Source organism: Bos grunniens, chromosome 18 (assembly GCF_055505025.1).
Source record: "Bos grunniens cultivar Pamir isolate PY7600 chromosome 18, Bosgru_T2T1.0, whole genome shotgun sequence".
Lineage (NCBI taxonomy): Eukaryota > Metazoa > Chordata > Mammalia > Artiodactyla > Bovidae > Bos > Bos grunniens.
In genome coordinates this window covers 36681362-36706662 of record NC_141182.1, presented here as the reverse complement: position 1 = coordinate 36706662, position 25301 = coordinate 36681362, and the positions used below count along the sequence as shown (strand labels likewise).

At 38.6% G+C, this 25301-nt stretch overlaps 1 protein-coding gene across 2 annotated transcripts; it reads right to left on the bottom strand.

The window, feature by feature from the left end:
• Positions 1 to 139: 139 nt before the first annotated feature.
• On the bottom strand, positions 140 to 24983 carry CYB5B (cytochrome b5 type B). Of its 2 annotated transcripts, none has more exons than XM_086351512.1 (5): positions 24746 to 24983; positions 15321 to 15449; positions 14755 to 14784; positions 6722 to 6750; positions 140 to 3798 (listed from the first exon to the last, which is right to left on the bottom strand). In XM_086351512.1, the coding sequence occupies exons 1-5, from the start codon at positions 24905 to 24907 to the stop codon at positions 3708 to 3710; spliced, it is 441 nt and encodes a 146-aa protein (XP_086207638.1). In that variant the 5' UTR covers positions 24908 to 24983; the 3' UTR covers positions 140 to 3707. The 2 variants fall into 2 exon arrangements, with proteins under 2 accessions (XP_086207638.1, XP_086207637.1); XM_086351511.1 differs by lacking the exon at positions 140 to 3798 and adding an exon at positions 4981 to 5140.
• Between the last annotated feature and the right edge of the window lie 318 nt (positions 24984 to 25301).

Genomic DNA, 25301 nt, shown 5'->3' with positions numbered 1-25301 from the left:
ACTATTAGCACAGATACCGGCGGCTTTTATGCTCTCCAGTTCTTTTCTTCCAGAACACCTGAGAACTACAGAACCAAAATTTCGACTAAAAAAAGAAATTAAAACAAACAAACAAAATAACTGTAGTCAGGGCAAGAAATGGAAAACAGTATCTTTATTGTGTGTCGTTCTAAACAAACACTCACTGTGTGCACATTCCAGCAGACAAAGATCTTTGTTCAAAATATGCTGATAAAATAGGTAAACAAACTCCATTTATTGAATACACAAAAGGAATGTTAATATTACTTGCTCAGAGTGGAGGGTAAAATCAAAAGAAAGAAAGTGAAATCATCGTGCTTTGCCTGAACAGCAAAGGGAGAATCAGGTGCAGGTGCCAACTGGGCCCTCAAGTTCATGAGTGAGAAGCTAGGTGTGGAGTAGGTCATCTGAAAAATACCTCTCTGCTTCTTGGAACCTCCCCTCTGAGATCACCCCCAACAAATTACAAACCCAGCTCTCTCAGAGCACAGCCGCCAGATGGGACTAAACTCATCACTTTCATGATATTTGGCAAAAGAACAAGATGGTTGAAAGAAAGAAAGAAAAAACAACAACCGTCTCTGTTGACACAAGACACATGTGAATCCATTTCTCCTGGGGAAGGAAGTAACCAGTATTACTGTTCTGTGTTTCTAAAATGGAATTTAATCAGACGGGTATCACTTGAGATTTTAAACTTGAGATACTCTGTAAGTAATGATATATCTGGCCTGAAAAGCATTTTTCTTTGCTCCACATGGGAACTGAGTGAGTGTAAACACAACAATGTTCTTATTTCACAACATGTGCATTCATGACAATTGCTGAAAGAACTTTACAGGGTCAAATTATAGGTTCCAATGGATTTTTGTTGCAGCTTAAGTGGTCACATGAGAACTAAACACAGTGTAAACTTTGTCCCCACCACTTTCCTGTCTTTACAAAAAGTAAGTCATTTGGAAACCAAAACCAACTCCTGAGAGAGAGAGGCAGGAAATCTTGGGACCCGGCACTAACATCCTTATTTGGGGGCACTAATTTCCCCTCATCTCCTCTCCTGTGATCTCCAGCCATTATGCTGACAGTATGGTGGGCGCCGGCGGTTAAGTCTTCCTTGGGAATAAACAACCGAACACTCCAGACACCCCAGGAGGCTCGGGACAACAGGGACTGGCTCCACTGGCTCTGCAGAGGGGTTTTTTACAACCCATCAACGTAGAGGCTGTTTCAAGAATTCCCATCTATGTCTTCAAACAAAAGTCCTTTTTGATAGATTTGGCTAATATACTGTATTACTTTATTGTTTAGATAAAAACCTCTGCAAGCTCTCACACAAGCTCTACCTTTCACCTGGCTGTTTATGTAGGCAGCAGAATAATAAGTGGACCCAAAAGTGGTTTTTATAACATAAAGTGACATCACATTAGCAGATCAAAAGAGAGCCCTGGGTATTGGATGGATTTCATGGCTGGCTGAGACAAAGTCTGAAAATCTTTTCCTCTGGCTCTGAATGAAAACAAGTCCAGATGTAAACAGGAAACGACAATCAATATGAAACAGAAAAACATACCTTTTGCAGTGATCTTCACCTTAAAAAATATCAAAAAACACAAATTTTACTGAAGAATATTGTTCTTTAATATTTCTTCTAAGCCAGATGTTTTCCATTCAATTTTGAGGACTGCCAACACATTTTTAATTGATCCAAGTTATCTTCTGGCTTAGTTTTAGCTTGAATGTTCCTTTTTCCAGCTCCTCAATACTCCTTTGTTCTTCATTTCTACCCCAGTGTGGGCCCATGTCATCAGGTGACTTAAATGATTACAGCAATTAAATATCAATTCTTATTCAAGGCAACCCTTCGTTGCCTTCAAATTGAGGAGTAATCAAGTCACACCACCCCTGTTACATAATCATCAAAGATTTTTCTTTCAGTAAATTGTCTTAAATTGGCATCTTATAATGCATACAAAATATTTTCTAAAGACGATAAAAATTTTAAAGTTAAGCCCACATCCCTGACATATAAAAGCTGGCCAGAAATCCCCTAAAATTACTCCATAATGTCATAACCAAGTGCACAATTACCAGGTTAATGTTATTTTTATGAATCCTGAATTTGCTCAACTGCTAAATCACAGGATACGAGACCTGGGCTGAACTTTTTCTTAAGCAGTTTGCATGGGCAGACCCTGGTTTGCTGTGTAGCTTCCTGTCCTGTCAAGTCTCTGGCAAGCAGGAAGAGGGGAGCAGACGCTGAGCAGTGACCATGGTCCTTCCTGAACCACGAGGTTCCCTGCTGTACGTGACAACGGCTCAGAGCAGACTGGTCACCCTCAAAGGACAGGGAGGAAGAATCACCACAGTCGTCAGCAGAAAACTACCAGTGGACGGTCTCCTCAGGTGCTTCCAGAGAGGAAGAGAGCAGCCAAATACGCCAGAGAAACGCCTGAACTGAGAAGAAACAGTAATATAATTCTGAATAATAACCTACTCCTCACGGAAACAGTTATCCAAGGGAAAAAAAAAAGTAACTACCACTTTTTTTCCCCCCCTCTCAATGGAAAAACAACAAAACCACAAATTGGAGCCATGGAGGTAAAATACAGATGAAGTGGAAAACACTCTTGTCCCACTCTCCTGCTTCCAAATGCTGCTTTACCATGGGAGTTACTTTACTGGGGCAAACAGAAGATCAAATACTGTATCTTTTATCAATTTGGAGTCTCTTACTTTTAAAAAATGGGGGATAAAACATTGCCAATTAATTAAAAAAAAACAGCAAAATCCTTCATAAAACTGTAAAGCTCTAAAGATACACTTACTTGCATTTTACCCATAAAAGATGGTAACTTAAAAAGAAGAAAAAAGATGGTTAGGAACTGGTGCCAAATCAAAATAAAGGATGAAAGTTTTAGTGCTTCTTCTGAACTCTTGCCCTTAAAGTAGTATTTTTCAATATTTTTCAAAAGAAAGATTACTGTGAATCCACTCTGTCACCCTAATTCATCTCTCCCTCTCCCTGTTTCTCTCCACTCCCAATGAACAAAAGGGAAGCAGCGTTCTGCCCAGCACCATCTGATGCCTTAGAGGGTGGCAAGGGCTCCTTGCTACACTTGGGCAGTTTTAACAAATACAAACAAGGAACAGGATAATTCTGCAGTTGCATTTTAAGTCACAGATGTGCAACCTGATGCCATGAATTAAAACCTCTTATGATAAATAATAAAATTAAGTCATAATTTAAAAAATAGGAACATTTACTTAAGAGAAAAAGGGAAAAATAAAAGCTTCAAAACCAGAACGTGACAAGCTGTTAAATATGTCTAGTGTGCGTTTGAAGCACTGGAAAGCAGGCCATTTTACCAAAGGGAATGCCACAATGACATGTGGACTGTAATCACAGAAGACAGTCCTGAAACATAAAGGCGCTCCTGGAAAAGAGTAAAGAGAGGAAACAAAGGCAAGGATACGGAAAAACGAGCAGGTGCTTTGAGAGTAAGGCTCTGAGAGATGACTTGGACACGGCCGTGGAGCTGAGGTGGACGTCTGGCCAACTGTCTGGGTTCCAAGGGGTAAGAATACAAATGGCAGGACTCGAGAAGAGGGCACCGCTGCAGGCTCCAAATAAGTCTCTAGTTCTTGCTCCCAAGTGGAAATGCTTTCCAGACTTCAACAAGGTCTCCTCAGGAGGACTTGCTCTCCGCCATGTAGTAACGATACAGAAAACCTAAGAGAATAGCACCCACGATGGGGAAGATCCAATACGACCAGTAGCTAGATGTTCAAGGGGGAAAAAAGCAATAAAATTGTGAACATTTCATACCAAATGTTCCCTATCATTCAACATTCACATTTTAATACTGAAGTATTTAAATACTTTAATATTTAATATTCTCCAAATCAAAAAATTTTGATTTGGAGAAATTAAAAAAAAAACAAGATTTTAATTAAAGTGAAAGTTCAACAATAATTTTAAAAGGACTAAAAATGGAACATATAGCATGATACCAAAAAAAGATAATACATACACACACACACTATGTTTTCACAAAGACATAAATGGTTATTTCTGGGTTATGGGATTACAGATAGTTTAAATTTTTCTTCAAGCCTTTTCACATATTCTACAATTAACATCCTTAAACAGGAAAAGGCCACCATTTTATGTATATAATTATCAGTGTAGAACCAATGATACCTAATACAATTGCTGATATTATATCTGCCCCAAATATATTTTTAAAATTTAATCCTCACAACAATCCTATGAAATGAGTACTATTATTATTCTCATTTTACACATAGAAAACACAAGGTCTGCACCCAAAATCACAAAGGGAAGTTGGTCAAGCAGCTTGATTCCTATCCTCCTTTGGACACTAATAAGGACAGACACACACACAGAACATACTGACAGTGCTAATGAAGTCAGGCAAATGGTAGCCGGCTTAAGAAGTCCTACAAAGAAATTTTCCTCAGTTTAAGGACAGTCATTATTCTCTTCAAAATAAAGAGAATTCCCTGGTGGCCCAGTGGTTAAGACGACACTTTCACTGCGGTGGCCCTGAGTTCAATCACTGGTTGGGGAACTAAGATCTTGCAAGTTACATGGTACAGTCAAAAAAAGAAAAAAAAAAAAAAAAAATCCTTCTTCGCTATTAGAACTTAATTAACGCTGCTAGTTTTAATCCAAATGACCTGGCTGCCCCTCCACTTAAGACATATGCAGTCTTAGTATTAAAAGGCTTTGAAGTCCACAAAAACCAGCTGCCGTTCAATAATAAAAATTATTCTTTTTGCCTGAACATGCCAAGTACTTGTACATTAAAGTATGGCAGAAAGCTATTCTCCACAAGTTTAGAATGTCAGCCAGGTAGCTTTGCTTAAAGACACAAGCAAGTTGGTCAGTATGTACAACAGCTATATGGCACAGGGAAACATAAAAGTAATCTCCCCAAAAGAGTAATGATTTCAGGTACCTTTCAGGGCAGCCCAAGAGGCAAAAGAGATCAAAAGCAGGACCCTTGACAAAACCCAGAAGATAAAGCCTTCCGTGCAAAAGACTATGAGTGGTTGACCATCAGTCCTCAGATAATCCTCTGTAACTTTATGACCACTGAGAACAGAAGCAGAGGAAATGCATCTATACTGCAGCAAAGGAGATACAGGTTCAACAACAACCTCTTGCCCACAAGACAGAACTCTATTCATTCAGATTTATCCAGGTTATTGCCAGTAGCTGTGACTGTTATATTTTTGTTGGTTTGTAGTATTCCACTGTGTGAATATCCCAGAATGAATTCATTCATTTTACTAATGAATGGTTATCTAGGTCGTTTCCAATATTTTAATATCTTGAATAATGTTGCTATGAGCATTCCTGTAATGTGTTCACTGGTATATATGTATACACATTTTTCTTGAGTGTGTGTGTGTGTGTATATATATATATCTCCCTAGAAATGGAATTGCTGGATCAAAAGTTACTATATTATTAAATTTACTTGATATCAACTGTTTTCCACAGTGATTGTACCCATTTACATTTCCTCAAGACCCTAAAGGGCCTAAGAATATTGGTAATTCACTTCCTAAACAACTCTTCTTATTTTTAGAATTTTTAATTTTGGCCAATAGGTATGAAATATACCCTATGATTTTAATTTACATCTCTCTGATGACAAATGAAATCAAATTTTTTTTAATATGCTCATATTTGTGCTTCCTCTTCTGTAAGGTGCTTAAATCTTTTTCTCATATTCTATAAAGTTATTTTTTAATTGATTTGTAAAAATTCTTTATGTATTCTACATAATAATTCTTAACCAATTTTAAGTGTTGTAAAAGTCTACAGCAAGTTTATGGCCTATATTTTCAAATTCTTTATGGGACTTTGGGCTGAGTATAAATCAGCTGAATTTACTAACAGTTTCCTTTAATTTCCACTTTCTAAAAATATTCTGACCATCATATCAAACAAAAACGACATGGTACTTTTATAGGGGCGGGGTGGGGGAAGACACATTTTCTCTTTCTATGAAATGCCTTAAGTGTGATCTCAGAAAGATGAAACAGCTCTATATAATCTCTGTAAATTTTTATAAGCCAAGGATTCTACAATTATCTCAAGCAGAGACACTATTTAAGGGATGCCAAATGCATACTTTTCAGGGCTACCACTACTGTATTAGCAACATTACTGCAAGGGACATTACTAGGTAAACCTTTGAGAAAACTCAAACTCCTGAATATGACTGCAATACACAATTTTTTTCTTTTGTAAAATGTAATAATAGCACCCACATTATAGGTGTGTTGTGAGGATTAAAAGAGAATAAGTTTTTAGTGGAAACTGCATAGCTGGGCTGAGCTGCAGAGACTGTGGGTCTGACTTAGGAGTAATACTTGTCCGTGCACTCTTGCCTCTTACTACGTATAACTCTGATTTATGTCACAATGAGATTTAAAAACTACTCAAGGCAAGAACTTTTTTGAGATTATTCAAGATGACTGAAACTGGAAAAATTAATTTTGCTAAAGCTAAGAGATTACTGATTTGCAGTAATTCTGACCAAAAATAAAGAATGAGCTGTCGAACTACACTCTTAAGTTATGTTACATATGTATATTTATGGAAGGCACCTCTTTGCCACGTAGTATGTTGGAGCATAAAAAAGTCTATTAAGGGAATACCAACCTTTTGCACGTATTGCTTTTCGGAGGTTCCTGAAGAAGACGCATATTTAAAAACAAACAAAACAAAAAAAGATTAACACAGAGTATATAAAACTTCTCAAAAATATTCATGTAAACTATGAAACTAAAATAACAACTTCATCTTTCATGTAATTTGATGTTCGCAAGTATCCATATGTAATGGGAAGATGGGCAATTCTTTTTCTGATAATATACTGGCATTCTCTAGTAAAGAATCACTATGAAAGCACACAGAAATGACCTAAATTCTTTTTATTTATTGGAAAAAAAAATGCCATTGATACAAACTATATTACAATAAACTAATGAACTAATTTGCAGTCACAATGATATGCCTAGTTTAGCTGGGCTTGCCACTGGCAGTAGTTAAAATCACATTTCCCGAAAACATATTTAAAAAATAAAAACTCCTCTGTCGTAACATAGAGATCAACTGGGAAATGCTCAAAAGCATGCATATGACTGCTCTGTGACTTAGAGAAGCAAACTGGTTTACTCTCCGAAATCATAATAATTAAGATTAGAGATCTTAGGGCTTATTTCACACCGAAAACAGGAAAAATGGGGTTAGGGTTAAGAAAATACCAAAATAAATTAAAAAAAAAAAGTGGCAGCAACTAATCAAGAGGTACTGATACATCAGTGACAACACAGATGAACCCTGAAATTGTTACTTGACAAAACCAGACAAAAAGACCATGTATTACATAAGTCCATTTACATGAAATGTTCAGAACAGGCAACCAAAAGGCAAGAAAGTAGATCAGTGGTTTCCTAGGGCAGGGAGAAGAGGATCTGGAGGGACACGGAAAATGACTGCTGAAGGTTATGGGGTTTCTTTTTAGAGTGGTGAAAATGCTCAAAAATTGATTTGTGATTATGGTTGAACAACTCTAAATATACTAAAAACCCTTGACCTATACATCTTAAATAGGTGAATTGGATGAAATGTGAATTACATCTTAATAAAGCTGATACCAAAATTTTAAATTCAATTTATATAAACATCAAATGAACTTATGGATTTCATTAATTAGTTGTAGAGTACAAAAAAGCATGCTAACTTACCGCCAGAGGACAGTAACTCATTAGCATAGGTTACTGCTGCCCGAAAGATCATCTCTGCCAATAGTCAGCAGTATGCCAGGGTATGAACACATAATTACAGTTCTCCGTAATCTCCAAGAATTCCAACAACCCTACATACATATTGGCCTAGATACTTTAGAGCAGACCATGAGGTGAGTTTTAGCTTCCTATATCCAGAAGACTGTAATTCAAATAAGACCATGCCTCAAACCTGAAAGAAATTCACCTACAGCCAAGAAAAACCTCTAAAAAGTTTTAGATAAATCTTATTACTTTACTATTACATTTCTTTGCGATCCCGATAATAACAATCTGGGACATTTCTCCTTGAGTAGAATGAGTCAGGCTAGTTAAAACATGTTACTGTCAATCTTTGAGAAATACAGCAAATGTTTTGCATAGTTGAAAGGTGGGAGTGGTACTGACGGTTGTGTCTGCATCTCATTTATTACACTGCCTTTCAAAATATTCCACTACAGTAACCAAAAAGTGATTGAATTCTATGAATAAAATGTCCATGGTCTTTTATGCTTTCATTATCCACAAATATACCAATGATTTATAAAACAATGTAGAATTAGCATTTTTTTAAAAAAGAAGGTAATCTGAAAGGCTTACATGAGAGCATAATGAATAATATATGTATCACTTAGCTTAACCTATAAAAACATTAAAAGCCATTAGTCCATATAAAGGAATTCTCTAGAAGTTTTTAGCTTCTTTTACAACCACAAGCACTGGGTGTGTGCTAACTCGAGTGAACCTCAGACAATGCAGTAAGCAACCCAGAGAAGAAAGAGGGCGGGGAAGAGAGGAGACATACCGAGACTGTAATATACTGAAATGGTAATAGTTCCTAACAAGCAATTTTTAAAAATTTAAATATATATGGTTTCCATCCTTCCTTCCCACTGCTCATTCCTCCTTCTAACCAAGTACCTCAACCCGTTTTAAGATCAAGCTTTCCCTGAAGGCAAAAAGAACTACCACCCTAACACTGGAGGAAAGAGAAGAGAAAGCAGCATATCCTCTTTAGAATACTGACAGCCAAATAAATGCCAAAGGACAGTTACTCTGCTTTTAATCAACTATAAATGAAAGAGTTGTTTAAGGCCCACTGCTCATGGTAGCCAAGTGCCTCAGCCAACTTCAGAAAGAAGCCAAAAAAGTTATTTTTAATTTAACAAAATTAAAAAGAAAAAAGTTCTATTAACACAGAATCTTTCTTCGAGTCTACCTTTCTGTTCTCACCGTGCACAGTTCTCATTTCCACTCCAGAGCTCTGTGCTGAGTCTAACAGATGCTTAGGTGAAATTCCTACAGTTTATGATTGACTTTAATTTACCCCTGTGGGTGTTCAGGCATATCTTGGCTGCTTATGTTCTTGCCCACATGTTAATTTACATGCAAGATTGGTCAGGAGAAGGCACTGGTCTCCATCTTTGGCACAGACAGTAATAACTACAATACCCTATGATTTTAGTTACAAAAGAGCAGTTCAAGTCCAGAGTTTTTCTACGAAAAGCTTTCTCAAGTCATTAACATCCATGTTTTCTTTCTCCTCCAACAAGTCTGGAATATACTCCCCAACAACCACATCGTTCTAAGTCTACTCTAACTTTAATTCAAAATTAACAGAAATTAACTGTTTAAACAAGGTGGTTCCTCAAGTTCAAGATTCACTAAGGCTTTAATTCCCTCATAAAATAAATATGTAAATAAATACATGCACATACATATAAATACTAAACAAAGGAAATAGTTCATAATTTTTGAGTAACCTTTTAATTAATGCTGATTATAACTGAAATTACACCTGGTATCTTCGGGCTCCATGCTAAATCAGTTTCCTCACTTGTGAACTGAAAAGCTCAGATCAGATGAACCTGAATTCTAAAGTCATATTCAATTAACTCAACACATTTCTCTGAGCCAAGGGCATTGTAGCAAAACTTACAAGAGCAGACTTCTAAAGATTAGAGAAATGTTAATACCATGCTCCCACATCCAGGAAGACTGAAGGAGCACAACCACAAAGAGATGCTTCGATCTCACAGATGCTCTTCTGATATGCTTTCATGTGGTTAAAGGAATGATAAAGAAATCTCAAAACTGGCAAACATATGGGAACAGATTTAGGGATCAGTGGGGGGTGATTTCAATATGAATCCTGTTTAGAGAAAAAAACATAGGAGAACACATTCTTAAGGAATGGTGTATTTTGTCACCAGAATATACATAGGAAGCAATGAGTCAAAATTATGGTTATGAGGCATTCAAATATATAGACAGGGCATTATACATATACTTCAAGCCTAAATAGCTTATATTTAGACTTTCAGAGATTTAAATAAAAGGGAAACATAAGGTATATAAGAAGCTTATGTGTTAATTCCTAAATTGAATATTTGCCATTCCTAGAGGATTCCAAGTATTTAAAATGGGAAGAAGTGGATTTTAAGCCACAGGACACCTTCAACAACTTTAATGAGTATTTGGGCAGCCTGGTAGTTTTTGTAGCTTTTTATTTAGAATAGTTTGGTTTGTATGTGGCCAGAAACATGAAAAACAACTTGGGAACTTTGGGGTTCAAACTATTGCAAAGGGTTCTCCCCTCAGAACACAAAAGACTATGTAACATTAGCTATCACTATATGAATTCTAACGTTAGGTTCATTGTACAATCTAGGAAGTCTGAGTTTTGAAAGTACATGATGTCAATATATTCATGGGCATGGGGTATGGATCTTGAGGACAGCCTTCTCAGGAAGCTCCAATGTACTAAGATTTCTTTCTAGATGAGAATACAGTTGTGACAACTACTGTCTTGTGAAGCACAAATGCCTGGTCAGCCCAGTCATACAAAAAATAGTTCCCTGTACACAAGGGCAAATGCAAACATGAAAAACACCCGCTGAGGCAAATTTCTACGTGACTTTCTCAAGAACCCACTGTGACAAGATATAGAAGATAACACGGAAGGAAAAAATTAAAACACTCAGAGACTATTCTACTTATCACCACACTGGAGGGCTGATTTGAAAAAGATGTTACCCTTGTCCTTCTGACATCCTGCTTTGCAAAACTACCTGTCATTCCTAAATAAAGCATTACAAGGAGAGACACTAACCCTTGAGATTTCTCAAGAAGGGTGTTTTGTCTTTCAAGAGTGACCTTGCCACCATAGTCTGCTTTATTTCAAAAGATTATGTTACAAAATACAAATGTTAGGTAAACAAACAGTCAACAATGAAACAACCACACAAAATTCTTTGATAAATAGCAAGCACTACTCATCCAAAGGCATATCCATTTCAAATATTAATAAATTGGGTTGTACGTATGATAGGAATATTTAACAATTCTTAAAAGGAAATTTTTAGTATGATGCAACCAACTACATCACAAAACTATAAAGTACATGTTCTTTTTAGTTTCCCTCTCATAAAAGAGAAGGTAAACGGAACATTATGTATGTTCCTGCATGTAACTATAATACAAAACTCTGTATAACAAAAGTCTGTAATACCTGGGAAAGAAAAATGTACTTGCCTTTAAATGTAATTTACAAATTACTTCTAATATAGACAGAACTGACTAGATTTCAAGTTAAATTTCTTAAGTTGAAAAATGAAGTTTAAGAAACATGCTAAGCTTTTATAGAGACAACCTTACTTGCTTAAAAAGATGTTTATAAATTGATAGGGAACAGTCACTAAGGTAAAATGCTTTAGGAGAAAGAAGCAAGGCTCAGAACAGCATGTGCGAGATTTTTAAAGGATGGGGTAGTTGGTCTGTTGGTCAATCCATCTGCCTTCCACCCATCCATTTACATTTATGTATGCACAGAATCCCTTCAGAAGAGTAAACGAGAAAATGGCAGCTGGCTACCTCAGGAGAAGGGAACCCGGGAGACACAGCTGGCGATGGGAATCATTTTTATAGTATACTTTTTCGTACTATTTGAATTTTTAACCATGTACACCACAAACTTCCCATTCAAAAAATGGAAAAACGGTCAAGTTATTAGGTCTATTCACTGCAATGAGACTTGACTAGTGAAGCAGTTGGGAACTGTAACCTAGAAAATACCTTCTGAATAAATGAATGAAACAGTACCACATTTTTTGGTCAGGTTGCATATGTATGTTACCTCATCTCCTGAACTAAAGGTAGACTCTGACTGATCAAGGTTCTAGCCAAGAATTAAATGCATAATCAAGAGACATCACTGACCACAAATGTATCTTGGTTACTTGCAGCACAGTAGGCAGGCAAATGGGCACAGAAAACAGCTTCTAAGGTGAGTTTCCATAACTCAAAAGCAGACCAGAGAAATTTTAACTCAAATGTGAACAGAAGACTGGTAGCATGGGGACTAATTCAACTGAGGAGAGATTTAAGAGAGAAAAATGTTTTTAATTCTAGTTATTTTCAACTGAAGCAGGTAAGAAAAACATCCGCAGTCTCTAAGCTTTTAAGCTTTGGTATTATAACAAACACTTCAGGGTCTTGAACCTCAGGCATTACAAGGAAACAATGGTGACCATCAGTGTCAAAGCAAAAGTAGTATGAAGAGCAGTTTCTAAAAAACTGGGAAAGTTCCTGATTTGCAGTTGGGAATAGCATGTTTCAGGTGCTTTAAAAAAAGTTGTTTGTTTGTTTTTTTTGCAGGGGTGCGGAGGTAGTTTCAGACGGGGAAGAGGTATGGAGTTGTGGAGGGAAGAGAGAAGCAGAGAAATAAAGGAAGAAGGGAAATGAAAACTCTGTCCATAAGGCAGAAGAAACCTCTAAATGAGGCATTGTAAAAAAAAAAAAATCAATTATTTACAGAGGTTCTGAAACCTTAACTGAAAGCACAGTAATGAAATGAACTTGACATTTACTTCTTCATGGTAAATGTAAAAAAAATTAAAAGAGATAGCTGGAGCCTAGATGCAGAAGGGCTTATTTAAAACCTATGTAAGAAATAAATCTGAAGGCTCAAGAATTTCTTTCTGGAACTAAAATCAGGCTGGACTATATAAGCTCTATGACAACCTATGTAGGTGGTCTTGAAATTTTTCCCAAAGGTTTCCCTTGGCTGGTCTGCCTGAAGTACAGCAGTGTGACTGGAAACACTCAATAATCAGACTCTCTATTTAAAGGAGACTGTAGACTTTGAGTACAGCAGACATGAGGAAAACAGAGTCTTGAAAACACTGCCCTTAATCACTGCTTAATTTAAGCTGGGCTAGGGCCAAACTACATTTGGAGACTTCTAAATTCTTACCAAATTTCAAAAAATCTCACCAGTTAAAAGCGTTTTTCTTTATTTCTTATAAAAAGTTCAAGGCTCAACAGTTTTACCTGAGACATCTCTAGTTACTTCTTTGGGCTACAGAAGGCAGACAGCGCTTTCCACAGACAAGAATTAAAAGCTCCCTAAAAGTTTTCACATGAAAAGATGGGCATGTCATTCAGCCAAATGTCTGGCGCTTGGCTACCTGGGTTACTTTAAATGCAAACTCCCACCTCCAGACAGCATGAATCAGTAGTAGTAATGGAAGCCCAGGGAATACGCACTTTGGAAAACATGCCAAGAGATTCCAATACAGGCGGTACAAGGAACAGAACTGGAACAACACTGCTCTCCATTCCTAAGGATGGTCCTAACTCCATACTATACCACCAAGGAAGAAAAATGGCAACAAGAAGCAATTTGTAAGACTTCTGGACACTGGAACTTCTCCCCTCACAGATTTTGTTTTAATATAGAAAGTGCTCTCAGGGTGCTATGAACAAGTGGGTTATGGTTCCTGAATTAAGGTACATCTCCTGTACAAACAGGCATATCCCTCAAATCGGATGTTGACCTCTGAGAGCAATGGTTTCTGGACATGTTCAATATACCAAACAAGTCATTGCTTAGTTCAAATTTTACCTTAATTACACAAATGAAGATTCAAGAATGGATAGTACACGTGTTAGGAGGGGAGGACAAACTACCAGAGCTCACAAAGCCTTTAAGGAACCACTTCACATCCCCTTCATAAACAATTCAACAGTTCAGAGTAGCAGAGTGCAACGAGATGGAAGAGTTAATTTACACAAACACTCTGGATGATGGGGGCACAGGTGGCAGAATCTGTCAAGCAACCTCTAGAGTTGAAAGAATCCGTGTCTTGGCCAACTTTACTGTCACACAGGTTCAGTAATTCCAGCTCAATGCAGAAAGGGAAGCTAGAAGGAGGAAAAGGGGAAGGAGCATCGCCTCCAAGAAGTTCTGGTGACAACTAAGTGCTGCGTCTTTAAATTAAGAGAGTAGAAGAGTTGAGGAAGACAGAAAAAAAATGAGGGAATAAGGGAAGTGAGGCATCCCGCTTGTGGGAAACAAAAAGGCATTCAAATTTTCTTCCTGGTACATTATGCAGTACACATTAAAGTTTTCAAATATTTAATCTTCTACTTTTGTGGTAGAAGAATTCACCGAGTGAATGGGAAGGGTGTGTAGACCTATTTGAGCCCAGACAACAGGGTAATGGGGACAGAAAGGCCTGTTCCAGTCAGTTACTCAATTATTCCAGTCTACAACTTGTTCTAAGACTTGCAAGAATAAATCAACTTTTCAATTCTTTTTCCAACACAGAAGCAATTCTTATCACCTATACTATTGAATGTAAGAACACGAGTCATAGCTTTAGAGTTTCAATTTTTTAAAAAAATGAACAGGGGCCTGAACAAAATGTTCCTATTGTTCAAGTCTCCACTACTTTTTTCTGAGATGGTACTGGATGCAAATTCCTGAAAAATGAGATTTTTGCTTGGAGGGAAAAGTAAACATTGCTCGTTAAAATACTTCAAAAAAAAAAAAACAGTAATTCCATTTGAGTAAATAGAAATATAAACACTTGAAACACACAAGAGAAATAGAAGACTTCTTACCTTGCTACCACCTCCAGGTTTAAGGTCATTCTGTTTAAAGAGGAAAACAAATAATATTTTAAGACACATCCAAACAAACTCTCATTACGTACTTATTTCTAACTTTGGGACATGAGACTACCTTCTGGTAGCAATTCCCTAGGAGGTGCCAGGATCTATAGAAAGGCCCTGCCCACTACCCCCGACCTCATCCCTGCATCCCTGACTCTGAGCACATCACGGTCCCTTGTTAGAATGGCATGGTCCATAGTTACCACTTTTAGCAAAGAATTTGTAAGAACAATCAAACCACTATTTTAGATCATGATATTAACCTCATTACAAAGAAATTAATCAACTAAAAACCCACTTCCAAAATCAGTTCCTTTTCAGAGATACTCTATGTGCTGATTTACAAACAAGAAGCTCCAGCTTAGCACAGTAAGGCCGGATGATTTTGGAGAAAATTTAGCCTCATGGCTGGGCTGAATGAATCTCCACTTTAGTCATTCATTCCCTCATCACGACCTGTGGCTGCTAGATAGCTTCCTCTCTCTACAAGCACTCCTAGCTCGGCTGGTTCTTACCGGGTGCACGTCACCAATGTAGTACTGCTTGAGCATTTCTCTGGCGTCTGAGGAGTGGCCTACATCTTCAAAGCTTTCAGTTGCATCTCCTCCAGCTTGTTCCATCAGAACCTCTTCTCCACCAGGATGCTACAAGAAAAAGATATTTATTAAAGTAAGGGCTCTCTAAAAAGCTAACTGATATAAGCTCCTCCCCTGATGCCCTCCTCTTTTCCCTTTTCTCCTTTAAATGGCAGCAATGGGATGAACCAGCACTGTATACCCTGTGACAGGAGCAGTGGGGAGAACACTACGTAATTACTGTGTCTTCTGGCCAAAAATGCATACTGTGAGTTTATGAGGAAACCTAGGAAAATCGCAAACTGAGAGACATTCTACAAAATGATCTGCCCGTGATCTCCAAAAATATCAAAGTCAAGAAAGCCAAGGAAAGACGACTTTTCTATTCCTGGTCTGGGATGATTCCACATGCTGCGGGGCAACAAGCCCACGCGCCACAACTGATGAGCCCGCAATTACCGAGAAGCACAAGCTCTAGGCCCATAGGTTTCAGTAGATTAGTTATTGCCTAATGGTTATGAAGTTTGTTTGGGGAAATGAAAAAGCTTTAGAAATAGATAGCAGTGTTGGTTGTACAGACTGTGAGTGCAATTAATGGCACCTAATGGTACAGTTAAAAATGGTTACAATGGCAAATTTTATGTGTACTTTACCACACACACATACAAAGCTTGGTTTACATACCTATAATTAATGTAACCCAAAAATTTACTTTTGTCTGAATCATAGCAAAATAAAACAAGTAAGACCAAAAGAGTCTGGAGGTTAGTGAACTAGATTGGTTACCAGTGCTATTCAAATCTATCACACAATCATAAATTTCTCCCTGTTTTTATTAAGTAGACCTAACATAAGGTGGTACACATTTCCCATTTTTTTCTGCTTTACTTTTAAATCTCATATGAATCTGCAAAAAAGATTCTTCTGAATTTGACAGCCTTTATGTTTTAAGACTAATGGATCTTGTCTTAGCTTTTATTGTATAAGCAATTAAATAACATTACAAATATTTCAAATAAACTATATGGCAGTCAAGATCATAAAACTTTCAATTGATGAAACAATGCCTGTGATGGATTCATTTCTATTTCAGTCCAGCAATAATCAATTGAAATACTTCATAGATACAAAGGAAACTTTGTGATGTTCTTCTGTGAAGGGTTTTAGTAAATTCACGAAATATATGGCAGGGAGCAAGGGAAATCTTTCAGCTTTTCATTAAGTTCATGTACTAAGTATTATTGAAAGGAGGACAGAAAATTTATATTTTAATACAGAAAAGAAAGAGGACAAATTGCTAACATAAAATAATACTTCTAGATTGCTAATTCTATGGAATGGATAAGGAACAGACGGACATAAAAGAGAATGTGAAGAATGACAGTTACAGAATAAAAATCTTGTTGGGAAAAAAATTACACAAATTCTCTGTGAATGGAAAAAATCTCTGTGAATGGAATAGTGATGTAATAAAAATGTAACAATAGGATATGCTAAAGACCACCTGACTTGGAAAATGAAATCTAGAAACATTAAGATTACGGAAGCTGCAAAATTAGGCCAGGTTAGCCAAACAGATTAGCAGAATACTAATCATCAAAATAAGATATGGAGGTTAAAGTTTTGGAGAGGATAAAAACTACTTCATAAAAAATAGTCTGACAACTCAAAGAAAGATAAGAGACCTGGGTGGTGAACAGCAGGAAATGGTGCAGGTCCATAGGTATTTGCGTTTGGATTAGAAAGAACCTAGTAAGGCAGGGGTGTCACCTAGGAGAGGTTAACTTGATGGCTGCCAGAAAGGGTGTAACTCTGGCAGTTCCAACTGCTCAGGGTCTAAATATCAGGTCTGCAGATCCAAACGTAACTCATCCCCACCAGATGATACACCCGTATTCCCCACCATGTTAGGTCCTACTGCTACAGATTCTCACAGTTCCTTAGGCATCTTCATGGTGTTTATCACAACTGCAATTGTTTATTTAATATCTTCTTCCTGCACTAGACCATAAGCTCCCTAAGAACAGGAACCATGGCTGTCTTACTCATGGCCATATTCCTGAATATCACAGAACCTGAACACAGTGAGATCTAGGGGGCGCTCGCGGTGCCCTCCTCCACTCCCACCTGCCCCCTCTCTGCCTCGCTGGCATGTATGCCGCACAAATACACACGCCAAAGTCAAAGTGTCCATCAGGGCAGCTCACCTGGGCAGTGCTGGAGGTTAAATTTTGCCTCATGTTATTTCTAGCTTTCCCTAGGACTAGCCACATGGGCCTGTTTGAGAAAAGAGAGCATACTTTCTATAGATTTGTTAATTCCACAAGCTATATAACGACTGAATTGCACTTTCATTTGACCAGCCTTGGAGAAAGACAGTAAGAATTGTGCGTAGTCAAACTCTGAAGCTTTCAGGGGATGGCACCAAGCAGAGCCCACATTCTGTCTTTCCTAAAGCAAGACTACTCTACCACGCACAACAATTGCTTGTGCACAGATCTCATCTTCCTGGCAAGTCCAAAGCATCTGATTCACCTTTACATCTTCAGGGCATGTGCTAGTTACCATGCACTCAAAACCTTACTGAGCTTTTTATATCAGGTACCATGATAAATCTTTGTATGAATTACCTAAACTAACTGTCTCAACAACTCTGTGGAGTAGATACTATAATCTCCCTTGAACAGATGGAAAAAGGTCTTTACAGAGCACATTTTCCTAAAGTTATAGTTAAGTAGGAAACTGAACAAGACTTTTTAACCCCACAGCCCACATCCAGTCATTAGAATGTTTTATATACCAAATGTGTGTATATATATATATGTGTGTGCATGTATATATATACATCTCACCAAATTCTCTTCAAAAGACACCTAAGAAAACGAGAAGGCAAAATACAGACTGTGAGAAAATATTCACAATACATACTTGCATCCAGAATATATAAAGACTGCCTTCAAGTCAGTAATAAGAAAACAATACAATTAAAAATGAGCAAGACTGAACACACCCTTTATAAGACACACACAAGGCCAATCAGCCCTTGAAGATGCTCAAAATCATTAGTCATCAGGAAAAACAAGTTAAAACCATTGTTATGTACAGACACACATCTATCAGAACGGCTACAACTAAAAGCACTGAGAACACATCATGCGTCAGTGAAGATGGAGAGAAACTGGAAGACTGACACATTGCTGATGCGACTGTAAAATGAGGGGGCCACTCTGGCAGAAAAAGTCTGTCAACTGCTTCAGATGTAAAACAAAAACAATAGAAAACAAAAAATATGAGCTTTAGGAATTCCCTGGCATCCAATGGTTAGGACTCAGCTTTTACTGTCAAGGGATCCCTGGTTGGGGAAATAAGACCCCACAAGCCATGTGGTACAGTCAGAAAGGAAAAAAAACAGAACAGCAATCTCACTTGTAGGTATTTCCCCAAAAGGAATGAAAATGTATCTACACACAGATTTGTACATGAAAAGTTCACAACAGCATTATTCATAATAGCCAAAAAAAAAAAAAAAGAGGAAACAACCCAGCATCAGTCAACAGGTGAACAGCTAAATTTTAGTACAGTTACAATGAAATAATAAGCACTAAACAGGAACATGCTGCTGACACATAGAAAAAATATAGATGAATCTCACAGATACATTAAAAGATGTCAGGACAAAAAACAAAGTGTGAGAAATCAATCACTGGCTGCACAAGAACACAGATGGTAGAAATGTTCTAAACAGTGATGGTGACGCGGACTATACAGGTGAGACTTCTGTCAAAGCTCATGGAACTCCACATATAAAATCTCTACGTTCTGTTGTATGGACGTTAGATCTCAATAGAGTTGACTTAGATGGGGGAAAAATCTACACAGCAAAATATTACTAACAACCCAAATGCTTAGAAATAGGAGACTGCTTGAATACGTCAGAATCAGTTCAACGATTTCTATGAATAATAAGAAAGTGTTCCAGATGTGGATGTGGAAAGACTCTTGAGATATATAGTTATGTGAAAAAGGCATGTTATCAGTTACCTTATGGGGGAGGGGGCGAGAATGAGAGGAACTACATTCACTTTTGCTTACAGGCACAAAATAAAACTCTGGAAATATTCACAAACAGTAGTAGTTAACTTTAGGAGGAAGTGGAGGTGGGCAGATGGGAAGAAGGCTTTGCACAGGATACCTATATGACCTACTCAAAAAATTAAAAAATTACCTGGGTTCCAGAAAAAAGGTGCTAGTTCTAACTTCCCTCTAACACATTCCCACCCTTCCAAATTACATCTAAGATATCGAAGAAGGTGGCTGTAAAACAGACCTAATTCTATATTCTATAGCCATGAAAAAAACAAAAAACAGAGGCAAATCCTAATGTCATGGGCACAGGCTATCTGGTCAGACTGCTTGTATCAGTGAGCATTATGACTTTTTTAAAGTTATTTCTCTGCTCCTCAGTTTTCTCATCTCTAAAATGGGCTATTAAGTGGATTAAAAAAGAAATTATATGCAAGCTGTTAGAATAATAAGCACCTAACACATACTATTACTATTCTGAATCAATTAATAGACACTATAACTTGATTACAGAGAAGGCAATGGCACCCCACTCCAGTACGCTTGCCTGGAAAATCCCATGGACAGAGGAGCCTGATAGGCTGCGGTTCATGGGGTCGCTAAGAGTCCGACAAGACTGAGCAACTTCACTTTCACTTTTCATTTTCATGCACTGGAGAAGAAAATGGCAACCCACTCCAGTGTTCTTGCCTGGAGAATCCCAGGGACGGGGAAGCCTGGTGGGCTGCCGTCTCTGGGGTTGCACAGAGTCGGACACGACTGAAGCGACAGCAGCATAACTTGATTAAGGAATACTATGATTCTATTTCTGTTTATCAGTCAGTTCAGTCTCTCAGTCATGTCCGACTCTGCAACCCCATGGACTGCAGCACTCCATGGAAGATGGAGAATTCAAATTCTTGGGGTTTAAAGAGTTCCTTTCTTCCCTTCTGTATTGTTTTTCCCTTCAATCTAGTCTCAAAACCTCAGCAAAAATAATATATTTGAAATAAATTCCTTCAATGTCACCCCCATGTTAAAACACATCAGTGGTTTTCCATTTACCTATGGTATGGTTCACAAATCCATACCACCTACCCAGCCTTGCCTGTCCTGGCTCCTGCCAAGCTCTTCGGCCATTCTTGACCTTCACTGGATACACTAAAGCCACAGCTGCTTTCAGTCCCACCAACACGCCAAACTCTTGCTTGACTCTGCAAATGCCGTAGGAATGCTCTTTTCTTTCATCTTCCCAAAGCTAGTTCCCTCTCATCAACGAAAAGTCATCTTCACAGAAGCTTTCCCAGATCACTCTTATTAAAGTAGATTTCCCCACCACGGCCATTTTACTTTCTCAACTTCTTGCCTGTTTCCTTCCCAGGAAGGAAACATTTGGCTGTTTTTGCTGTGTCTCCCTTAGAAGGGTAGCTTCAAGAGGGCAGATCTATGTCTATTTTTATACTACCAGGACCTAGTACCACAGCACTTGAGAAGAGTCAGCACTAAACAAATGTTTGCTGAATGAATAAAATGCTATCCCATCTGTGAAGCAGATCCTAAAGCAGTATACCCACTCATCCCAACAGTCACTAAAAAAGTACATAGAAAGCTTTAAAACAGCATAATGGGTTATTTTAGGTTACTGTTGTCAGAAATGGTTAATTATACATAGGACAATGGTTTCCCAAATTTTCCCACTTATGATACAGTAATAAGAATATAAACTGAAACGAAGTTCACAAAATCATATTTACCTTTGCTAAGATGTACTTCGATATTTCAGTCAATGGCATAAGATATTGTAACCATTTCTACATAATTTTTTTCAAAACCACTAAGTAACAGAAATACAATGTGTACGATTGCAATGTTTTGGTTTTTCATTTGTGATTTCAATAAATTAAATCAATACCACTGACTGAAAACTATGAAATTAATCTATTAGAAGATAATTCAATTATATTACCAATCCTAAATTATCACATTCAAAGTCCAGAGTAACACTCTAACCATATTCATTAATCAAAAAAGAAAGCAATCTATAAATGCTATATACTCAAATGAGGACCCTCTTTCTGAGGAGGAGCCCCAAAGCGAATTCAGATTGGAAAGAAAAGGATGAAAATTGATGTTTCTTCCTGATCTGATCTAACAGCAACCCAGTTCCTCCAGACCTCAAGGCAAAAACCTCAGTCACCCTTGACTCTCAAATTTAAGGCATCATTAAAAAAAAAAAAGGCATCATTAAATTTATTGGCTCTACCGTCACAGTACATCCAAAATCTGACACTTCTCACTACCACTACCACCACCCTAGCCTAAGCCACTATCTCTAGCCCAAGTTACCGTCACAGCCTCCTAACTAGATTCCAGTGTTCCTTCAGTCTCTTCTCAACAGTGCAGCCAGTGATGCTTGAATAATAAACCATTAAGTCACATATTACTGGTCCTCTGCTCCACTATGCTTGGGAGAAGGCAATGGCACCCCACTCCAGTACTCTTGCCTGGAAAACCCCACGGCTGCAGTCCATGGGGTCGATAAGTTGGACAAGACTGAGCAACTTCACTTTCACTTTTCACTTTCACGCACTGGAGAAGAAAATGGCAACCCACTCCAGTGTTCTTGCCTGGAGAATCCCAGGGATGGGGGAGCCTGGTGGGCTGCAGTCCATGGGGGTCGCACAGAGTTGACACGACTGAAGTGACTTAGCAGCAGCAGCAGCAGCTCCACTATGCTTACCCATCTCAGAACAAAAGTCAAAATCCTTTCTAAAACCAGCAAAACTGTACTTGACCTGCTCCTCACCTTGATCATGCTGACCTCATCTACTACTCTCCAACCACCATAACCTCCCTCACTGTTCCTCAAACACACTGGACATACTCGCACTTCAAGGCCTTTAAATTTGCTTTGAACAAGCTCTTCCTGCTGATATCCACAAGGCCAGCTCCCTTAACTTCTCTCTGACCTTTACTTTAGTCATCATCTTAATAAAGCCATTTCTGGCCACCACACCTAAAATTTCAACCCCTCATCTTCATGCTGTCACTCCATACATGTCCATAGTCCTCTTCTCTGCTTCATTTTTCTCCTTAGCACTTGACTTGGAATGAAGAAGAACACAGGGACAGAGACTCTGGAACAGGGTAAGTGAGAATGGCGAACTGCAGGTAAAGATCTGCAAGTCAAGCTTGAGAGGCCATGCTGGCACACCTATGGTATCTCTGGCTTCATCAGCACGTGGTGAACCACGCTAGTAACTGTTCAAGATTAAACTAATGTCCACCACATACACTGAGTGTTCCTTCCAAGTTCATTATCTATTCTGAATTAATCAAGAAGAAACTGGAGGGGAATGAAACCACAAAAAACCCCATACTGGCTACCCATTTTGAACTATGCTTTACTGTGCTATAAGCCACACTGGAAACTTACGAGGCATACACCAAAGTACAGCTAAGACTAGAATTCCAAAGCACTGCTATGTAGACAAGAGAAACCAAGGAATATATCTAAGACACACCCTGCCACTAATCAGTTGCCTGACCAAAATCTTTCTGAACCTGTTTCTTATATTCTTGCTAAAATAAGGATCAATACTATCCAGTGAAAGTGAAAGTGAAGTCGCTCAGTCGTGTCGCACTCTTTGCGACCCCATGGACTGCAGCCCACCAGGCTCCTCTGTCCATGGGATTCTCCAGGCAAGAATACTGGGGTGGGTTGCCATTTCCTTTTCCAGTACTATCCAACTCACTCTCAATTAGTTACTTCGAGGCTGAAATAACAGGAAAGCACTTTTAAAAGCATTTAACTGCCATAAGCCCCACAAATACAAGAAGTTACTAAATGCTAAGATGTTAACTTCTTGGCCACTAGAAAGATTTATTAAAATCAATGTTATTTTGGGGGAACTAGGTTTAAAAATTTTTTTAGAGATTTATGAATCAGGATGAAGAGCTTTATGCCCTAGGCCCCAAATTAATAGAAAGAAAATTTTTTTTACTAGTATATTTGTTTCATAAAGAGAACTAAGAGAAATAAAACTTTTTCTCAGTGTTAGTAGGTTTGCTGCTGAGTCACTTCAGTCGTGTCCGACTCTGTGCGACCCCACAGACGGCAGCCCACCAGGCTCCCCCATCCCTGGGATTCTCCAGGCAAGAGTACTGGAGTGGGGTGCCATTTCCTTCTCCAATGCATGAAAGTGAAAAGTGAAAGTGAAGTTGCTCAGTCGTGTCCGACTCTGAGAGACCCCATGGACTGCAGCCCACCAGGCTCCTCCATCCATGGGACTTTCCAGGCAAGAGTACTGGAGTGGGGTGCCATTGCCTTCTCTGGTTAATAGGTTTATATTATACAAATATGCCCAAGAAATTAACCATTAGATTATTAATCTACTGCTCAAAATAAAAACATACACATCAAAAATAAACCACCAAACACATTTACACTTAAAATATCCCAAACCCTCAGGGATTGGGATTGAGAGGAATGACTGCAAAAAAGCACAAGGGAAATTTTTACTGTAATGAATATGTTCTTTCTCAACTGGAGTTGTGATTACATGGATGAATATATTTGTCAAAACTCATCAAACTGTACATTTTAAACATGCACGATTTATTGTATGTAAATTACACCTCAGTAGAGTTAAAAGTGTATTTCTTAAAAAAAAAAAAAAAAAATCAGTTGCAGCAGTCTCAAGGAGAACTTGTAAAACCTAATACACATGCTTGATTTACCAAAGAGGTAACAGTCTGAGTCAGAAGCCAAAAATAAAAAACCCCAAATCAGCTCATAACCTCTGGCCTCAAAGTCTGCTCAAAACAGGAAAAAGAAACGCAGCATAATGGTAAGAAAGGAGAAGGCATCTCAGCTCCTTCTCAAGAAAATTAAAACCAAACAGTGGTATTACTTCAGAAGGCACAGTGAAAAAAAATGAGTAGAGATTTTGCGCTTTCAGACCTAGGTTCGAATGACTCTAGGCTGTTAGGTGAGAAACTCTGAGGCTCGGTTTCCCTTTCCGTAAAATGGTGATACCGGTGACTCAAAAGTTTAGCCAAGCTAACAGTAAGTGCTCAATATGTGGCAGAAGCATAGTATTGAAGGTACCAGCACTTAACGGCGGAAGAAATCCACGCAGACCTAAGGTCCCCCCTCAAACCCACCAAACTCCGTCTCGAAGGGTCTCGGTCCCTTTTCGCACGTCTTTTCGTCCTCAGCTAGGCCTCACTTCCCTCCCACACACCCTACCAGCGTTTCGGGGCCCGTACCCCCTCAGCGCAGTCCACCTGCCGGGCCCCACCTCGTCAAGAAAGCGGCTGACATCGTAGACTCGCCCGTGGATCACCAGCCATATGTCCTTCGGGGAATTGCGCTTCGCCACCTCCTCCAGTCGGTAATAGGTGACGGAAGTCTCGACTCCTTGCTCTTTTCCATCGCCGCCGCTTGCTACCACAGTGGCCATTGGGCCTGAGATAACCTCTTTTCCACCGCTATTCCGGTTTCCACTACCAACTTCCTGGAAGTCGACCTCCCGCTCTGTCCTCACCAGCTTCCGTAACCGGGGCCAACCTGTCAACAGCCAATCACGCCTACTAATAGTTTCTGGTTCGTTTTCTTTTCACCAATGAAACGAGGAATTCTATTTCAAATCCCACACACTCCTCACCAGACCCTAGGGGCGTCGGCCTGGTTCGAGGTAAAACTAACCAATCTGGATCACCCATCCCCTCCAATCTCACCAATAAGATACCGTGATTTTGGAAAGGCTAAGAGACACGTCTGTCTAAGAGGTTTCTTCTTCAGTCGGTTTATGTGTTGTGCTTAGTCGCTCAGTCGTGTCCGACTCTTTGCGATCC

Excerpts from the sequence above, each read along its gene's own strand:
- CYB5B (XM_086351511.1), bottom strand. The coding sequence starts at position 24,907 with ATGGCCACTGTGGTAGCAAGCGGCGGCGATGGAAAAGAGCAAGGAGTC. Across the intron at positions 14,785-15,320 it reads ACATTGGTGACGTGCACCCG|AATGACCTTAAACCTGGAGG; the intron begins GTAAGAACCAGC and ends CTCTTTAAACAG. Across the intron at positions 6,751-14,754 it reads AACCTGGAGGTGGTAGCAAG|GAACCTCCGAAAAGCAATAC; the intron begins GTAAGAAGTCTT and ends CGTCTTCTTCAG.